The sequence below is a fragment of the Onychomys torridus genome, chromosome 6 (assembly GCF_903995425.1).
Source record: "Onychomys torridus chromosome 6, mOncTor1.1, whole genome shotgun sequence".
NCBI classification, from domain to species: Eukaryota; Metazoa; Chordata; class Mammalia; order Rodentia; family Cricetidae; genus Onychomys; species Onychomys torridus.
In genome coordinates this window covers 69361996-69375826 of record NC_050448.1, presented here as the reverse complement: position 1 = coordinate 69375826, position 13831 = coordinate 69361996, and the positions used below count along the sequence as shown (strand labels likewise).

Sequence of the window (13831 nt, the reverse complement as noted above, 5' to 3'; positions counted from 1 at the left end):
CCCTGGGCCTCCAATACCTAGTGTCTATCTACAGAACAGACGAGATCCTTGGCTTCTGGGCCAATGGGAAGGGAAGAAGCCTAGATTTTTCTACACAAGCACAGAGTCTGCCCAAGCTGGGAGCTGGATTCTGAAAGATCGTAGGCTAGGAATCTCTTTTGTGATTTGTTCTAGCTAAGTAAATGCACTATTTGAGGTTGAGTGGGGTCAAGAAGAAAGTCTGTCTCATTTCATACACAATTCAGCTCAGAAGCCAGTCGTTAAGTCTGGGAAAACTGATTCCCTGGAGACCCCCAAATCCAAGTTCATTCAGCTGAAGAGAGGCCTCCACCTTGCTTCAGTCAGTAGGATTCTGCCTTTCCTGCCAGGAAAGGATCGGACTTATAGAGGGGGCGGGGCCAGGGCGGGGCTGACGGTGAGGCGGGGCTTCATTTCTCCGCGGCCCGTCGCCTAGACAACCGACTGCAGCGAGATGGAGCAGTTACCCGGAGGAATAGTGGGGCCAGATCCGGGAGCCCTGAGCCCCGAGCTACTGGAGCAGTTGCGAGATTTCAAGGTGCGTGAGTCGATCAAAGTGAAGCTCCTCAGGGAAAAGGTCCCTTGGACAGGGAGGAGGACCCCGGGAGAGGGGAGGGCCTGTTCCCCGAGACGAGTGCTAGAGAGCTGGGTGGAGGGTCTCTGAGCCCAATCCGCCAGGCATTTGAAAGTGCGAGGCGAATCAAGTAGGGGTCTGGCCAGAGAAATGACAGGGGGTGTAGTTCCCTTGGCGGAGCTAGCTCGCTGGCCTAGCATGCCCCGACTGCTGGATTCCAATCCTCTCTACCACCACCTCCCCCACCGCACAAACCAGCACTGCGAGGTAGAGGCCAGAGGATCAGGAGTTCAAGGCCAGCTTCACCAAATTCCAGGACAGCCCAGGCACTATGAAACTCTGCCTTTAGAGGGAAAAAATAAAATAAAAAATGGGGCTGCCTCAAAGGAAAACCTGAAAACTGCGCTTCAGCTTTCAAACACTCCAGGAAAAGACCTGCCTTGTCTCCCTCCCCCTTCACACCTCCTTCCAGGGTTGAACCATGGATCTGTCCCCCCAGGTCTTTGACTCTTGGTTGTTGCTCCTCAGATCCAGACTCGGATCGCAAATGAAAAGTACTTGAGGACCCACAAAGAGGTGTCGCTGCTCATTAGCGGCTTCTTCAGGTAGGTGGTGTGACAGGCTGGCCTTAGGTAAGAATTTTACCAGATCTCGCCAGGAATAGGTGAACGGGTTCGTGTGTGCTCTCTTCTTTCTTTAGACACTCTAATAGCTGCACTCAGGGGGAATCTTCAGTTTGAGGCCAGCCTGAGTTACACAGTGAAACTCAGACTCAAAAAAACAAAACAAAACAAAACAAAAAACAAAAAACAACAACAACAAAAACCCCAGCAAAACTGTTCCCACCCCCTACCCCCCTTTTTAAGACAGAGTCTCATATAGCCAGGAGTGGTCTCGAACTCAAGCTCGTTATATAGCATAGACTAGCCTTGAACTTGTGACGGTCCTCCTGCCTGCACCTTCCCAGGTGTTGGAACTACACAGATGTACCAGCTCAACTTGGTTTGGACCCTAAAAAGTTAGAAAATTCCTAAGAGTCAACCTTTTGTAACTCTGACACTTGTGGATTTTCTTCAGTTATTTACGTTCTTTAAAATACTAATGTTCATTCACTTCAACTGTAAAGATAAATGTGGATATTTACCTCATGACACTGGGAGAGGGAATGTGGCATTGGGAAATGGCAGGAAGTCTTCAGTGTAGAACACTGTTCCCACTCAGAGGAAGAGAGTTTTCCAATTGTGGAGACACTTGGCCCTTGCCTACCTGAGAACACTGTAGAAAAATGACAGGGAGCCAAGGCATAGGAGGTTTTGGGGACTGAGGCAAGAGGATCACAAGTTCAAGACCAGCCTGGACTGCATTGGAGAGACCCTATTTCTAAAACAGAAAGAAAGAAAAAAGAAAAAAATATTGAGGCAAAAGAATACTGTTTTCTGGGCTGGAGAGATGGCTCAGAGGTTAGGAGTACTGACTGCTCTTCCAGAGGTCCTGAGTTCAATTCCCAGCACCCACGTGGTAGCTCACAACCATCTGTAATGAGATCTGGTGCCCTCTTCTGGGCATAATAAATAAATAAATCTTAAAAAAAAAAAAAAAAGAATACTGTTTTCCAAATTTGATGGTAATCTCATGGTCCCACCATTTGGGAGGCGGAGGCAGGAGGATTTAGGAATTCAAGGCCAATCTGATGGTAGAGTAAAGCCCTCTCTCAAAAAGCCAAAAATTAATAGAGAAACAAATAAAACTCCCACTTTCTGGTGTGTCCTAGGGCATGTTTCTTCAGTGCGCTCCATGGGCATAGCAAAATCTCAGAACCCGGAATGGCCAAGTGGTGAAGGCGTTGGACTTAAGACAATGGATATGGCACACACCTTTAATTACAGCACACGGGAGGCAGAGTTAAGTCGGTCTCTGTGAGTCTGAGGCCAGCCTGGGCTACATAGAGAGTTCCAACCAGGGCTACATAGTGACACCCTGTAGCCCCGAAGGCCTTCATCTTCCTTTCTTCTTCCCAAGGCCGAACAGCCCAGCCAACCCTTTGATGCTCTGCAGGTCAACTGGGAAGACTCCACCTGGCTCCTGTCAGGCTTCTCTCTGGGGTAGCATTTGAAGTATGAGGGCTAGTTTTTGTTTGCTTGCTCTTAATTTCCTTGAGCAGTACCAGAGTGAGCTTTGTTCTAGAAGCTTTACCCAGTCCTGTGTGACAAGCAGGGAGGAGGAAGAACTAGATGAAGACAGCTTGCCTGTCCGGTTCTGCCCCTGGGGTCTCTGCTCCTGGTATCCAAGCCCTACTAAGCTGTGAACTGCTTCCATTGGGAAGATTATCCTTTGCTTGGTCTTTCTGGATTCCATGATTTGTGGCCATTTAGCCCCCGTGCCTCATAAATACAGTGCACAGAACTCTTAATACCTTCAGTCTGGACCTGAGAAGTTAGAAGTATAGAGACCAAAGTTAGGTTAGGTACCCAGAAACTTCAGACTTAGGACTGGAGATGCAGTGTCCACACATACATAGGCAGAGGAGTCTTCCTAAACTACAGCTCTGGTCTGTAAAAGGACCTGTCCTGACCACCTGTTCCCAAATACCCAGCAGCCACTTTCCACAGAGGCCTATATTAATTATAAATGATTGGCCAATAGCTCAGGCTTGTTACAAACTAGCTCTTATAACTTAAATTAACCCATGTCTATTAATCTACCTATTGCCATGTGGCTCATGGCTTTACTTGTCCTCTAGTGTGTCTTGCTTCCTGGGTGACTGCTAGCCTCTCTCCTGACTCTGCCCTCCTTCTTCCCATCATTCTCAGTTTGTCTTTCCTGCCTAACTTCTTCCCCAGCTACTGGCCTGCCAGATTTTTATTAACCAATGAGAGTAATACACAGTCATAGTGTAGAAAAGGATTGTTCCACAGCATTTCCCCTTTTTTTGTCTCATTAAAATTAAGGTTTTTAACCTTCACATAGTAGAACTATTTACAACAAAAACAGCTATGAAGTAAGAATTACAGTAACTATCCACTCTATTTGCATTTGGCAGAATTAGAGAAAATAATGATCTAATCTTGGTGAGTCTAAAGTTTTGTATCTAATTTACTTTCTATCATAACTAAGGAAAACTATAATTGTAACTATTTAGTCTTCAACTCCATCAAAGACTTCAGAAGAGTGAAATGTTACCTAATGACAGGGACATCTCACTGCCTGAACAGTCACCCAAAGTTCCTCTGTAATGTTGAGACATCCAACTCTGGCCTACAGGCCTAGCATATCTGACAGACTTTCCTGTGAAGCAGAGATTTCTGAAGGACTGATCTCCTCTGTTTAGCCTTTTCCCTGACCATTATCCATAATCCATAACAACTTGTAACCAACCCCCCTAAATGATGACAAACATTCATAATTTATTTTTGGGAATGCGAGCATAGTTCTCTAGAGCACTTCCTGTTGATTGGGAGTGCTGGTAATCTTTGGGTGTTATATGAATTTCTAAAGGTCTTTTAATAAAAAACCCAGAGCCAGATATTTGGGGTAAATGCTGAAAGATCAGAGAGAGAAAGGAAAAAGTCACTGCCATGTCTTACCTCACTAACTCCTCAGCCTGAAAAGGCCTTGGCCGATAGGCCTCTAGCCGCATAAGCTTCCTCGGCCGAAAAGGCTTCAGCCGAAAAAGCCTCTAGCTGAAGGGGACGCTTCTGCCGAAAAGTCTTTCCTTCCTGTCTCCTCATGCCTTATATACCTTTCTCCACACAGCCATCACTTCCTAGGATTAAAGGCATGTGTGCTTCACAGTACTGGGATTACAGGTGTGTGCCACCACTAACTGGCTCTGTTTCTCCCCTAGACTGAGTCAATCTCATGTAGTCCAGGGTGGCTTTGAACTCACAGAGATCCAGATGGATCTCTGCCTCCCGAGTGCTAGGATTAAAGGTGTGTGCCACCACTGCCCAGCCTCTATGTTAATCTAGTGGCTTGTTCTGTTCTCTGATCTTCAGGTAAATTTTATTAGGGTACACAATACAATATATCACCACATTTCCCCATTTTTGTCTAAAATAATAAAAGGTTGTAACTAATATAAGAAAAACTATATACAATAAGTACAATAAGTATATATAATATATACAGTCAAGAATTACATTAACAATATCCAGACCACTAGCATTTGACAGATCAGAGAAAATACTTCATTATTTATCCTATTTTGGTGAGTTCAAAATGTTATACCTAATTCACTTTCTATCCTAACTTGTATTTCCAATCCAAAACTATCTTCTGATGTCTTTCAATCTTATACACTTCACACCTCTGTAGTGGGTTTCTTTTCTAAATTTGTTAACAAGGAAAACTATATAATTATCTAGTCTTCACCTCCCTCAGAGGCCCGAGAAGGAGTTAACATGACCTAAATAAGCAGGAAGCACAAACAAGTGACTTCCAAAAAAGATTACAAATGACAGAAACAGTTGGCTGCCTGCATAGTCACCCAAGGTTCTTCTGCAACATTGGAGCATCCATCTTCAGTCTATAGGCTTAGCATACCTGACAGACTTTTCTGTGAAGAAGGATTTTCTGAAGGGCCTTCCTACCTTGTCTTGGCAAGGTGCAGCAATCCTTTCTTTTGTGTCCTGTTTGTCCATTTTGGACAGCATACTGTCAGCTGTTGAGGCAAGGGCACTTTCTTGCTCAGTGGCTAACTTTTGTCACAAAGAAATTAAAATCAATATGGAGGGTTTGTTTTTGTTTTTGTTTTTTGTTTGGTTTTTTGTTGTTGTTGTTTTAGTTTTTTCAAGACAGGGTTTCTGTGCAGTTTTGGTGCCTGTCCTGGAACTCGCTCTGTAGACCAGGCTGGCCTCGAACTCACAGAGATCTGCCTGCCTCTGCCTCCTGAGTGCTGGGATTAAAGGTGTGTGCCACTACTGCCTGGCTGGAGTTTTCTTTAATACCCATCATTTTCTCTGAAGTAGATTGGTGCTGCCAGGAGCAGAGTACCTCATAGTAATAAAAAAAGAATCTTACCAGGCAGTGGTGGTGCACACCTGTAATCCCAGCACTAAGGGAGGCAGAGGCAGGTGGATCTCTGCGAGTTCAAGACCAGCCTGGTCTACAGAGCTAGTCCAGGACAGGCTCCAAAGCTACAGAGAAATCCTGTCTCAAAAAACAAACAAAGAAACAAACAAAAGGAATCTATATTATTAAAACATCTTAAATGCCACATTCTGCAGATCTCTGAAGTGTTTGAAGATGACCTGTCTATCTAAAATATATGTTTGACCTTGAAAACATAACTAATATCACTACAAGTTCAATTGTAATAGGTGACTAAATACTAACTTGCATTTCTTTATATCTTAATTAGTTGGTAATAACTTTCATGGACTAGCAATTTGCATTACATTGTTAAATGAGCTGTATAGGTACAACACTTTGAATAAGATTAGAAACATATGTACAGTATTTTCTAACAAAATCAACCTCAAATTTGTATCAATATATATAATTTGTATACAATATACAAAAATCCAATCAAATGTAAGATATTTAAAACTAGTAGTTGCTTTTAAAAAGTAGATTCAATAATCTACCTTTTTACCTTATCATATCCATATCTCCCTTTTTTTCTTTTCAGAGTAGAATCTATCCTTTTATCCTATCATTTCTATATTTTTTCAGAGTAGATGCTACCTTTTTATCATATATCTATATAATACATTTCTATATCATTTGGGTGACGCTGAGAAAATTTAGGATTATGGTTAAGTTCTGATTGGAGTATTCTGTGAGTCTGGATCATCTCAGCCAGTAGCCTTGAAGATGTTCTGGATGCAGAACTCAGAGAAAACTGCAACAGAGGCATTTTGAAATGTTGGATCATCTGAGCCATCTGTTCCCATCAGAGATTTTTCAGGGGGGTCTTCCTCAATCAATCCTGATTTTTCTTAACCCAGAATGAATCCAGAGCCTCTCATTTCCTCTTTCCCAAAGTAGCCTATCTTTTGACTTCAATTTTGAAGTCAAGATAGTTTTTAAATATATAGGTTGGTTAATCTAGCAGCTTTCATAATCAATGTCTTTTAGCAATTATCATTTGTTCATTAGTAGTCAAAAATGTAGAGACACAACAACATACAGTGTCAACTCTCTGTGTATTGTCCATCTTTTTTAAAAAAATATTTATTTTTATTTTATGTATATCAGTGTTTTGCCTGCATATATGTCTGTATGAGGGCATTGGATCCCCTGGAACAGGAGTTACAGAGTACTGTGAGCTGCCATGTGGGTGCTGGGAATTGAACTTGGGTTCTTTGGAAGAGCAGACAGTGCTCTTAACTGCTGAGCCATCTCTCCAGCCCTGTATTTCCCATCTTTACATGGCTTATTATATTTTCTTATTACTCTATTCCTTTTTTAAGGACTTGGGTGCCAGATGAAGCATTACTCTAATTAATCTTTATCAATAAAAAAATCAGAGGGGTTCATTGAAATTTGTTCTTGTGGATGTTTAATATTTCAATTAATATGATTAGGCCCAAGCCTGAATGAGCAGCAGGGCGGCAGATCTGCTGAGGAGACATAGAGTAATGAGATCAGTGGGCCCATCCATGGGATCCCCCAGGTTCACAAGGCGTGATCTGTTTAGCATCTCCATAAATGCCAAGATCAGATTAGAAAGAAGGCGAGACAGGAGAAGTGGGGGTGGGGCAGGTGAATGGAAAGTTACTGTGGAGACAGATAGCTGAAAGTTCAGAGAAGCAGGGAGCAGCCATAGCCACTTCCTACCTCTTTCTTCCAGTTCCTCTGACCAAAAGGGATGAGATCCTCTCTCAGCCCCACCTTACCACTTCCTGTCTCCTCTCTCTACAGTCCTCCAAACCTCTGTGGTCAGCTAGTGGCTAGCTCTGCCCTCTGACTCCAGGCAAGCTTTATTTGTCAGAACATAATCAAAATATCACACAATGCTGGTCTGTTATTCCCTGTCTGGAAAAATCTTCAGTGGCTTCCAACATTGCCTTTTTTGTTTGTTTTTAAACAACCTGTTGAAATATACAGATAAGTGACAAATCTTAAATTGGATCAACCTTCCTGTGCATCTGACACTCTGGATGGAGAAAGTGAGCTTTACCAGCACCTCAGAGCCCAAGCGACCCCATTTCTTATCATCATCATTATTATTATCATTTCACACAAAGTCTCACGATACATGCCAGGCTGGCCTCAGTCTCCCAGGTGGTGGTGTGAATTATGCAAAGGACTTCTAACAGCACAAACCCATTGCCCTTTTGTGTCTACATACATGGCACTCTTGAGTCCCTGCCTCTCCGCCATGCCTCCTTCTACTCAGTCCTATCTCCACTCTGTCATTGTGTGACCCAGCACATATTGCCATGCCAGTCCCTTTCTCTCTCTCTTCCTTCCTTCCTTCCTTCCTTCCTTCCTTCCTTCCTTCCTTTCTTCCTTTCTCAAGACGTGGTTTCTCTGTGTAGTTTTGGTGCTTGTCCTGGATCTCTCTCTATAGACTAGGCTGGCCTTGAACTCACAGAGATCCGCCTGGCTCTGCCTCCCGAGTGCTGGGATTAAAGGCATGCACCACTGCTGCCTGGCTTTTTTCTTTTTCATAGTGCCAGGCTACCCACTGCCTCGTGCTAAGCACATGCCCACCCCCATACGAGTCTTTCATATCTCCCTCACTACACACGTCTGTATGCTGACCAGACCAAGCTCTCTAGTTATTCCCTAAGCCCAGGCAGACACCTCAGTAGAGCTCTCGGGGATACAATTGTAGACTCAACCCAGCTGCTAACCTCAAGGCAGTCACACACAGGACACCAGACTGTCTCCATTTCTGGGCCTTGGTTCTTGCTGTTTCCCTGGACCAGGGATGTTCTTGTCTCTCCTCCTTCATTCTTCCTAATTAAATCCCATTTGTACCACAAGGATCCCTTCCAATCCAATTACTCGTGAAGGGTTTTGGGGTCCCACTTTCAGTAACCATTTATCTTAAGGTTTCTATTGCTATGAAGAGACACCATGACCATGGAAACTCTTATAAAGGAAAACATTTAATTGGGGCTGGTTTACAGTTTCAGAGGTTCAGTCCATTATCTTGGTGGGAAGCATGGTGGCATGCAGGCAGACATGGTGCTAGAGAAGAAGCTGAGAGGTCTACATCTGGATCTGCAGGCAGCAAGAAGAGACTGAGACACACTAGGCCTGGCTTGAGCTTCTGAGACCTCAGTGACACATTTCCTCCAATAAGACAACACCTACTCCAACCAGGCCACACCTCCTAATAGTGCCACTCCCTATGGGCCTATGGGGGCCATTTTTATTCAAACCAGCACACTATTATTCTCTCCTAAAGTACTATTTAACAGTCTTCTTTAGCAGCGACTTGAGGTTCCTTGGCCCTTTGGGAAACTTACCTGTTTCCTTTTGTCTGTAAGTTCTTTGAGGTAGGGCTATATTTTTTGCTTGTGTGTGTGTGTGTGTGTGTGTGTGTGTGTGTGTGTGTGTACCCATGCACAAGCATGTGAAGGCTAGAATGCTCTATGCCTCATTCACAGGGTCTTACTGAATCTGGAGAGAGGCTGGTGACTGGCGAGCCCCAGTGATCCCGACCTCCACTCCCCTCAATGCTAGGGTCAAGGCCCAGCTTTTGATAAGGATGCTGGGGACCTGGATTCAGGTCCTTATGCTTGGGCAGTGAGTGTTCTTACAGTTTCAGAGGTTTAGTCCATCTCCCTAGCCCCTATCTTTCCCCCCCCCTTATTTTGAAATCATTCTTATATCCTGTAGTTACTCACATGTAATTTATACTCAATAATTGTCTCATTGAACTGAAGGAGGAGGGAAACAAAATTATGGAAGCTTGGGCTTCCTCAGCAGGGGAGACTTTGGCTAAAAGAGCACCTGGAACTGGAGGTGGTCAGCAGGCCACCCCAGCCGGAGGCCAAGCAAACACCGTAGAGAGCCTTGGGCAAAGGCTGGGCTGTCTCCTCCTTTTATTTATTGTCCGTGTGAACTTGGGAACATGATTAACCTTTTTTAGGTTTATTTTCTTTATATGTAAAATGAGATGTAATTGCCATTTCACAGGGACGTTATAAAGCAAAATAGTATTAGTAAATGGTTATGAAGCCTAGAACTTTCTGAGATGTCAGACATTTCTAGCATCCTGGTGGCATCATCTTCTTGTCTGTCTGCTGTGTAGTGGAGATAATGGCCCATCTGAAGTTCTTAAATAATATTTTCTTTTAACTTTGTTTATTGTCCCCCTGCCCTTGGGAAATCATGGGTAAACTTCCTCAGACCATTCCAGGGTCACATTTCTGCCCATTTGGCATGAGCCCCTTGAGGACCTGGAGCCCCTGGTTATCTCCTTCCTTACATCTTTTAATGTTTTCCAGAGAAATGTTTCTGAAAAGACCAGAGAACATCCTGGAATTTGCTGCGCGTGAGTACAGTGGTGGCGGGGTGTCTCAGGTGCCTGTGCAAGAAACAGGGTTGGGGATGGAGAGCTGGGCAAGCCGAGGACCGTGTGGGCCTGGGTTCTTCTTCGCTTGATGTCCCCCACAGGAGCGTTTTTTGAAGGCTTTTTTCATTCCCCTGACTTTTCCTCAAAATGAGGCCAGAGTGGCAACTGAGGCAGGATTTCCCTTGGTGAGGATTAAGAATTTTTGATCGGGAGGTAGAGGCAGGCAGATCTCTGTGAGTTTGAGGTCAGCCTGGTCTACACAGTGAGTTCTAGGACAGCCAGGACTGTTTCACAGAGAAACCCTGTCTCGAAAAACCAAAATAAAAGGAAAGAAAAAAAAAAAGACTTTGAGATTTCAAAGGAGAGCCGGGCAGCCCTAGTCCGCTGGGGATCTTAAAGTGGTGTCTGACCCAGGCTGCACTTTAGAACCACCGGGGGAGCGTTTAAAAAATACTAATGCTCAGGCCCTACCTCTAGAGATTTTTATTTAATTAGTCTGGGGCGGGGCCAGCAGCCACGGTTTTGAAGGCTCCCAGGTGGTTTTTAATGGACTCGGCTGGGCTGCCGAGGTGGCTTTGGCTTCGGGTCTTCAGTGGTGAGTGGGAGCTGGGCGGGTGTCTTGGGTGCGGTTAACCCTGGGAGCCCTTAGCGTTCCAAGCAGGCCTTCGCTGCCACAGCAGATGCTGACTGTGGCTTACTTTCTTCCTGGTGTAAAAACCCTCCCTGTCGCCATGCCGTGAGCCTGGCTCTCCTCGGGAGAGGGTGTTCTCAGAAAAGGTCTGCATTTCAGAGACAGGAGCTGGCAAGCTGAGTGGAGATCAGAACAATACCTGGTGTTTATTTGGGTCCTAAGATGTTCGTGCATCAGAGCACGCAGACTCCCCGAGCCCCGAGTGAACCAAGAGCCCAAACTGGGCATCCTGCTTGAGCCTTGCCTGGGATGGGTTCCTGGCATTCAGGAGGGCAGCTGCCAGGGACTCGCTGTGAGCGCTGAGGTTGTACTGTCAAGTGGGGACCACCCAGGGCAAAGCATCGACTTTTTAGTAGAGTGAGCTGTCGTGGCTCAGGCTTTCCCTTCAGGAGAGATGATCTCCTTCTGATTTTCATCCCAGACTATTTCACGGATCCAAGACTTCCCAACAAGATTCACATGCAGCTAATTAAAGACAAGAAAGGAATCTAATTAGCAAAGCCACAACGCTCAGCTCCTCGGAGAAGCCAGAAGGAATCCAGCCTCGGGTGGGTGTTAGCCTCACTCTTGTGAAAAGCAACACGGGTTTTTGGGTCCAGGCTGTGAAAGAATGTAAGCCAGGAAACAACAGAGCAATGTGGTACAAGTGTGCCGTCTTCCTGACAATGCAGGATTAGAGGCTGGGACCTGAGGCCTAGAGTGTCTTGTTGTCAGTGACAGGACCTAGTAAGGATGGAGAGGATGGGTGTGGGAGGTGTCAGGGGGATGGGGGGGGGGGGCGGAGTCAGCCTTTGAGGTGAGGAGCGCTCAGATAGGGAGCAGCCTCCCTCCTTTGTCTTTCAATTGCCTAATACCTCATGATGTGCCCTGGAGGCCTCACACGCAGGAGGATTCCTGAGACCAGTTTGAAGGCTGAATGGGTTTTTCGTTTGGTTTTGTTTTTTTAGTAATTTGCTTTTTCTTAATGCGACGTGGGGAAGGCCACACTCTTAACCTAGTGAAAACACTTGTGTTTTGCAGGGTCAGCTGGAGGCCTGAGAGCCCTGTTACCATCACTGCGGGTTTCCAAGCTGTGTGGGCTTCTTCCTCTCACAGAGGCTTTCAGAGATCCTCATTAAATCCAGCCCTGCCTGCCCTCTCTTCTTTTCATTTGGACAGAGGAGGGCACCGTGCATGGGGGCCTTTTTCTCCTTGAGGTGGTCTGGGGTTTGGAGAGGCAGGGATCGTTCCCACTCCAGCTACTTATCAAACTGTGAACAGGGTGGGGATCCCGCCACAGTTAGCTGTGGCGGGTTAAGAACAAGTGAGTCCACACTTCAACATCTTACGTCCCATGACCAGCCTACGTGCAAGGGGATGATTTCCTTTGCTTTCCATAGAAGCAATAGCCAGAGAAATTGGGCTGGAAGGACATCAGGAGAGATGGACAGACAGCGAAATCTCAAGAGGGGCCTGGATATTGTGAAATATACACCTGACAGGCACCTGGGGAGGTGGAGGACTTGGTTCCTGAGGACTTGAGGAGCAAGCTGCTCATCTATTTGATGTCTGGCTAAGAGGCAGCAAGATGGTTCAGGCAGCGGCATGAAATGTCCTTTGCACATTTAGGAGTCTCTCTCTCTCTCTCTCTCTCTCTCTCTCTCTCTCTCTCTCTGTCTGTGTGTGTGTGTGTGTGTTACACTTTTCAGGTTTGTGGCCTCAGTCTTTGGCCTCTGCAGTCCCCTGGCTACGCTGTATAAAGGAACCCTCTCCTGTGGTTCACGTGTCAACATCACCATGGCAACAGAAACAGGCTGAGTGTCATTTGTACTCCCTTGCCCCTAGCTGTCCTCACTTGTAGTGGTAAGAAGGACAACAGAGCAGGAAGACTCAGAAACCATGCAAGTTATGAACTGGAACCCTCAGGAAGTTGATTTGTTTTTTTGTTTTAAGATGGAGTCTCACTCTGTAGCCCAGGCTGACCTGGAACTCGCCATGATCCTCCTGCCTCAGCCATGGCTTTGAAGGTGCTGGAGTTGTGGGCGTTTGCCGCTTGCTGCTGCACCTGGCTCTGGGTTTTGTCCTGTGCTTTCAGTGTTCTTCTTCAGCATCTCTGGCATGGACAATGAGCTGTCCTTGCTTAGGGGGCTGGGGGCATAGTGAAATGCTTGCTTTGTAAACTGGAGGACCTGAGTTCAAGCCCCAGAACCCACATTTAAAAAAACCCAGGTGTGGTGATGTGTACTTGTAATCCCAGAACTGGGGAAGCAGAGACTGGTGGACTCCCGGGGCTTGCTGGTGGGCGAGCCTGGCCTAGTAGGTGAGTTCCAGGCCAAAGGAAGACCCTGTTTCAAAACAGAAGGCAAGTGAAATCAATAAAAATGGACAGTTCCTCAAGAACAACACTGAGGCTGTCCTCTGGCCTCCATGTGTGTTGGTGCGCACACACACAAACACACAGGAATAAAGTCTGGTGTGGTGGCTCACAGCTATAACCCCAGCATTCAGAAAGCTGAGGCATGATAATTACTATGAATTCCAGGCCAACTCGGACTATAGCATGTGGTCCTGTTTCAAACAAACAAACAAAGCTGGAGAGATGGTTCAGTGGTTAAGAGCACATACTGCTCTTCCTGAGGACCTGAGTCTGATTCCCAGCACCCATTTGAGGTGGCTTACAATTGCTTATAACCCCAGCTCCAGGGGGATCTGACACCTACAATCTCTGTGGGCACTTACGTTGATGTGCACATACTCCCCTCCCCATAACACATAATTAAAATAATAATAGCAAATCTTAAAAACAAAGCAAGCTTTGATCAGAAAACATACATATTAGATGCTCCTGGGCCCATTCCAGTGAGAAGAATATGCAAAGATGGGGGAGCATGGTGATTTTCGAGGTGCTTGAATGCCTGCTATAATGCTGATGGAGTATATAATGGCCCATTCTTGGGGGGGCCCCTGATAGAAATGAATAGATGTTTCCTTTGTTTTTTTACTTAATACATTTTTAAAGTTTTACTTATTTTTATGTGTATGAGTGTTTTGCCTGTGTGTATGTCTGTGTATCACATGTGTGCCCGGTGCTCAA

At 45.6% G+C, this 13831-nt stretch overlaps 1 protein-coding gene across 1 annotated transcript; it reads left to right on the top strand.

Moving 5' to 3' along the window:
• The first annotated feature begins 450 nt into the window (after nucleotides 1-450).
• Riiad1 (regulatory subunit of type II PKA R-subunit domain containing 1) lies at nucleotides 451-12689 on the top strand. The gene is made up of 5 exons (XM_036191002.1): nucleotides 451-556; nucleotides 1121-1197; nucleotides 10000-10046; nucleotides 11180-11306; nucleotides 11779-12689. The coding sequence occupies exons 1-4, from the start codon at nucleotides 473-475 to the stop codon at nucleotides 11248-11250; spliced, it is 279 nt and encodes a 92-aa protein (XP_036046895.1). The 5' UTR covers nucleotides 451-472; the 3' UTR covers nucleotides 11251-11306; nucleotides 11779-12689.
• Nucleotides 12690-13831: the final 1142 nt, after the last annotated feature.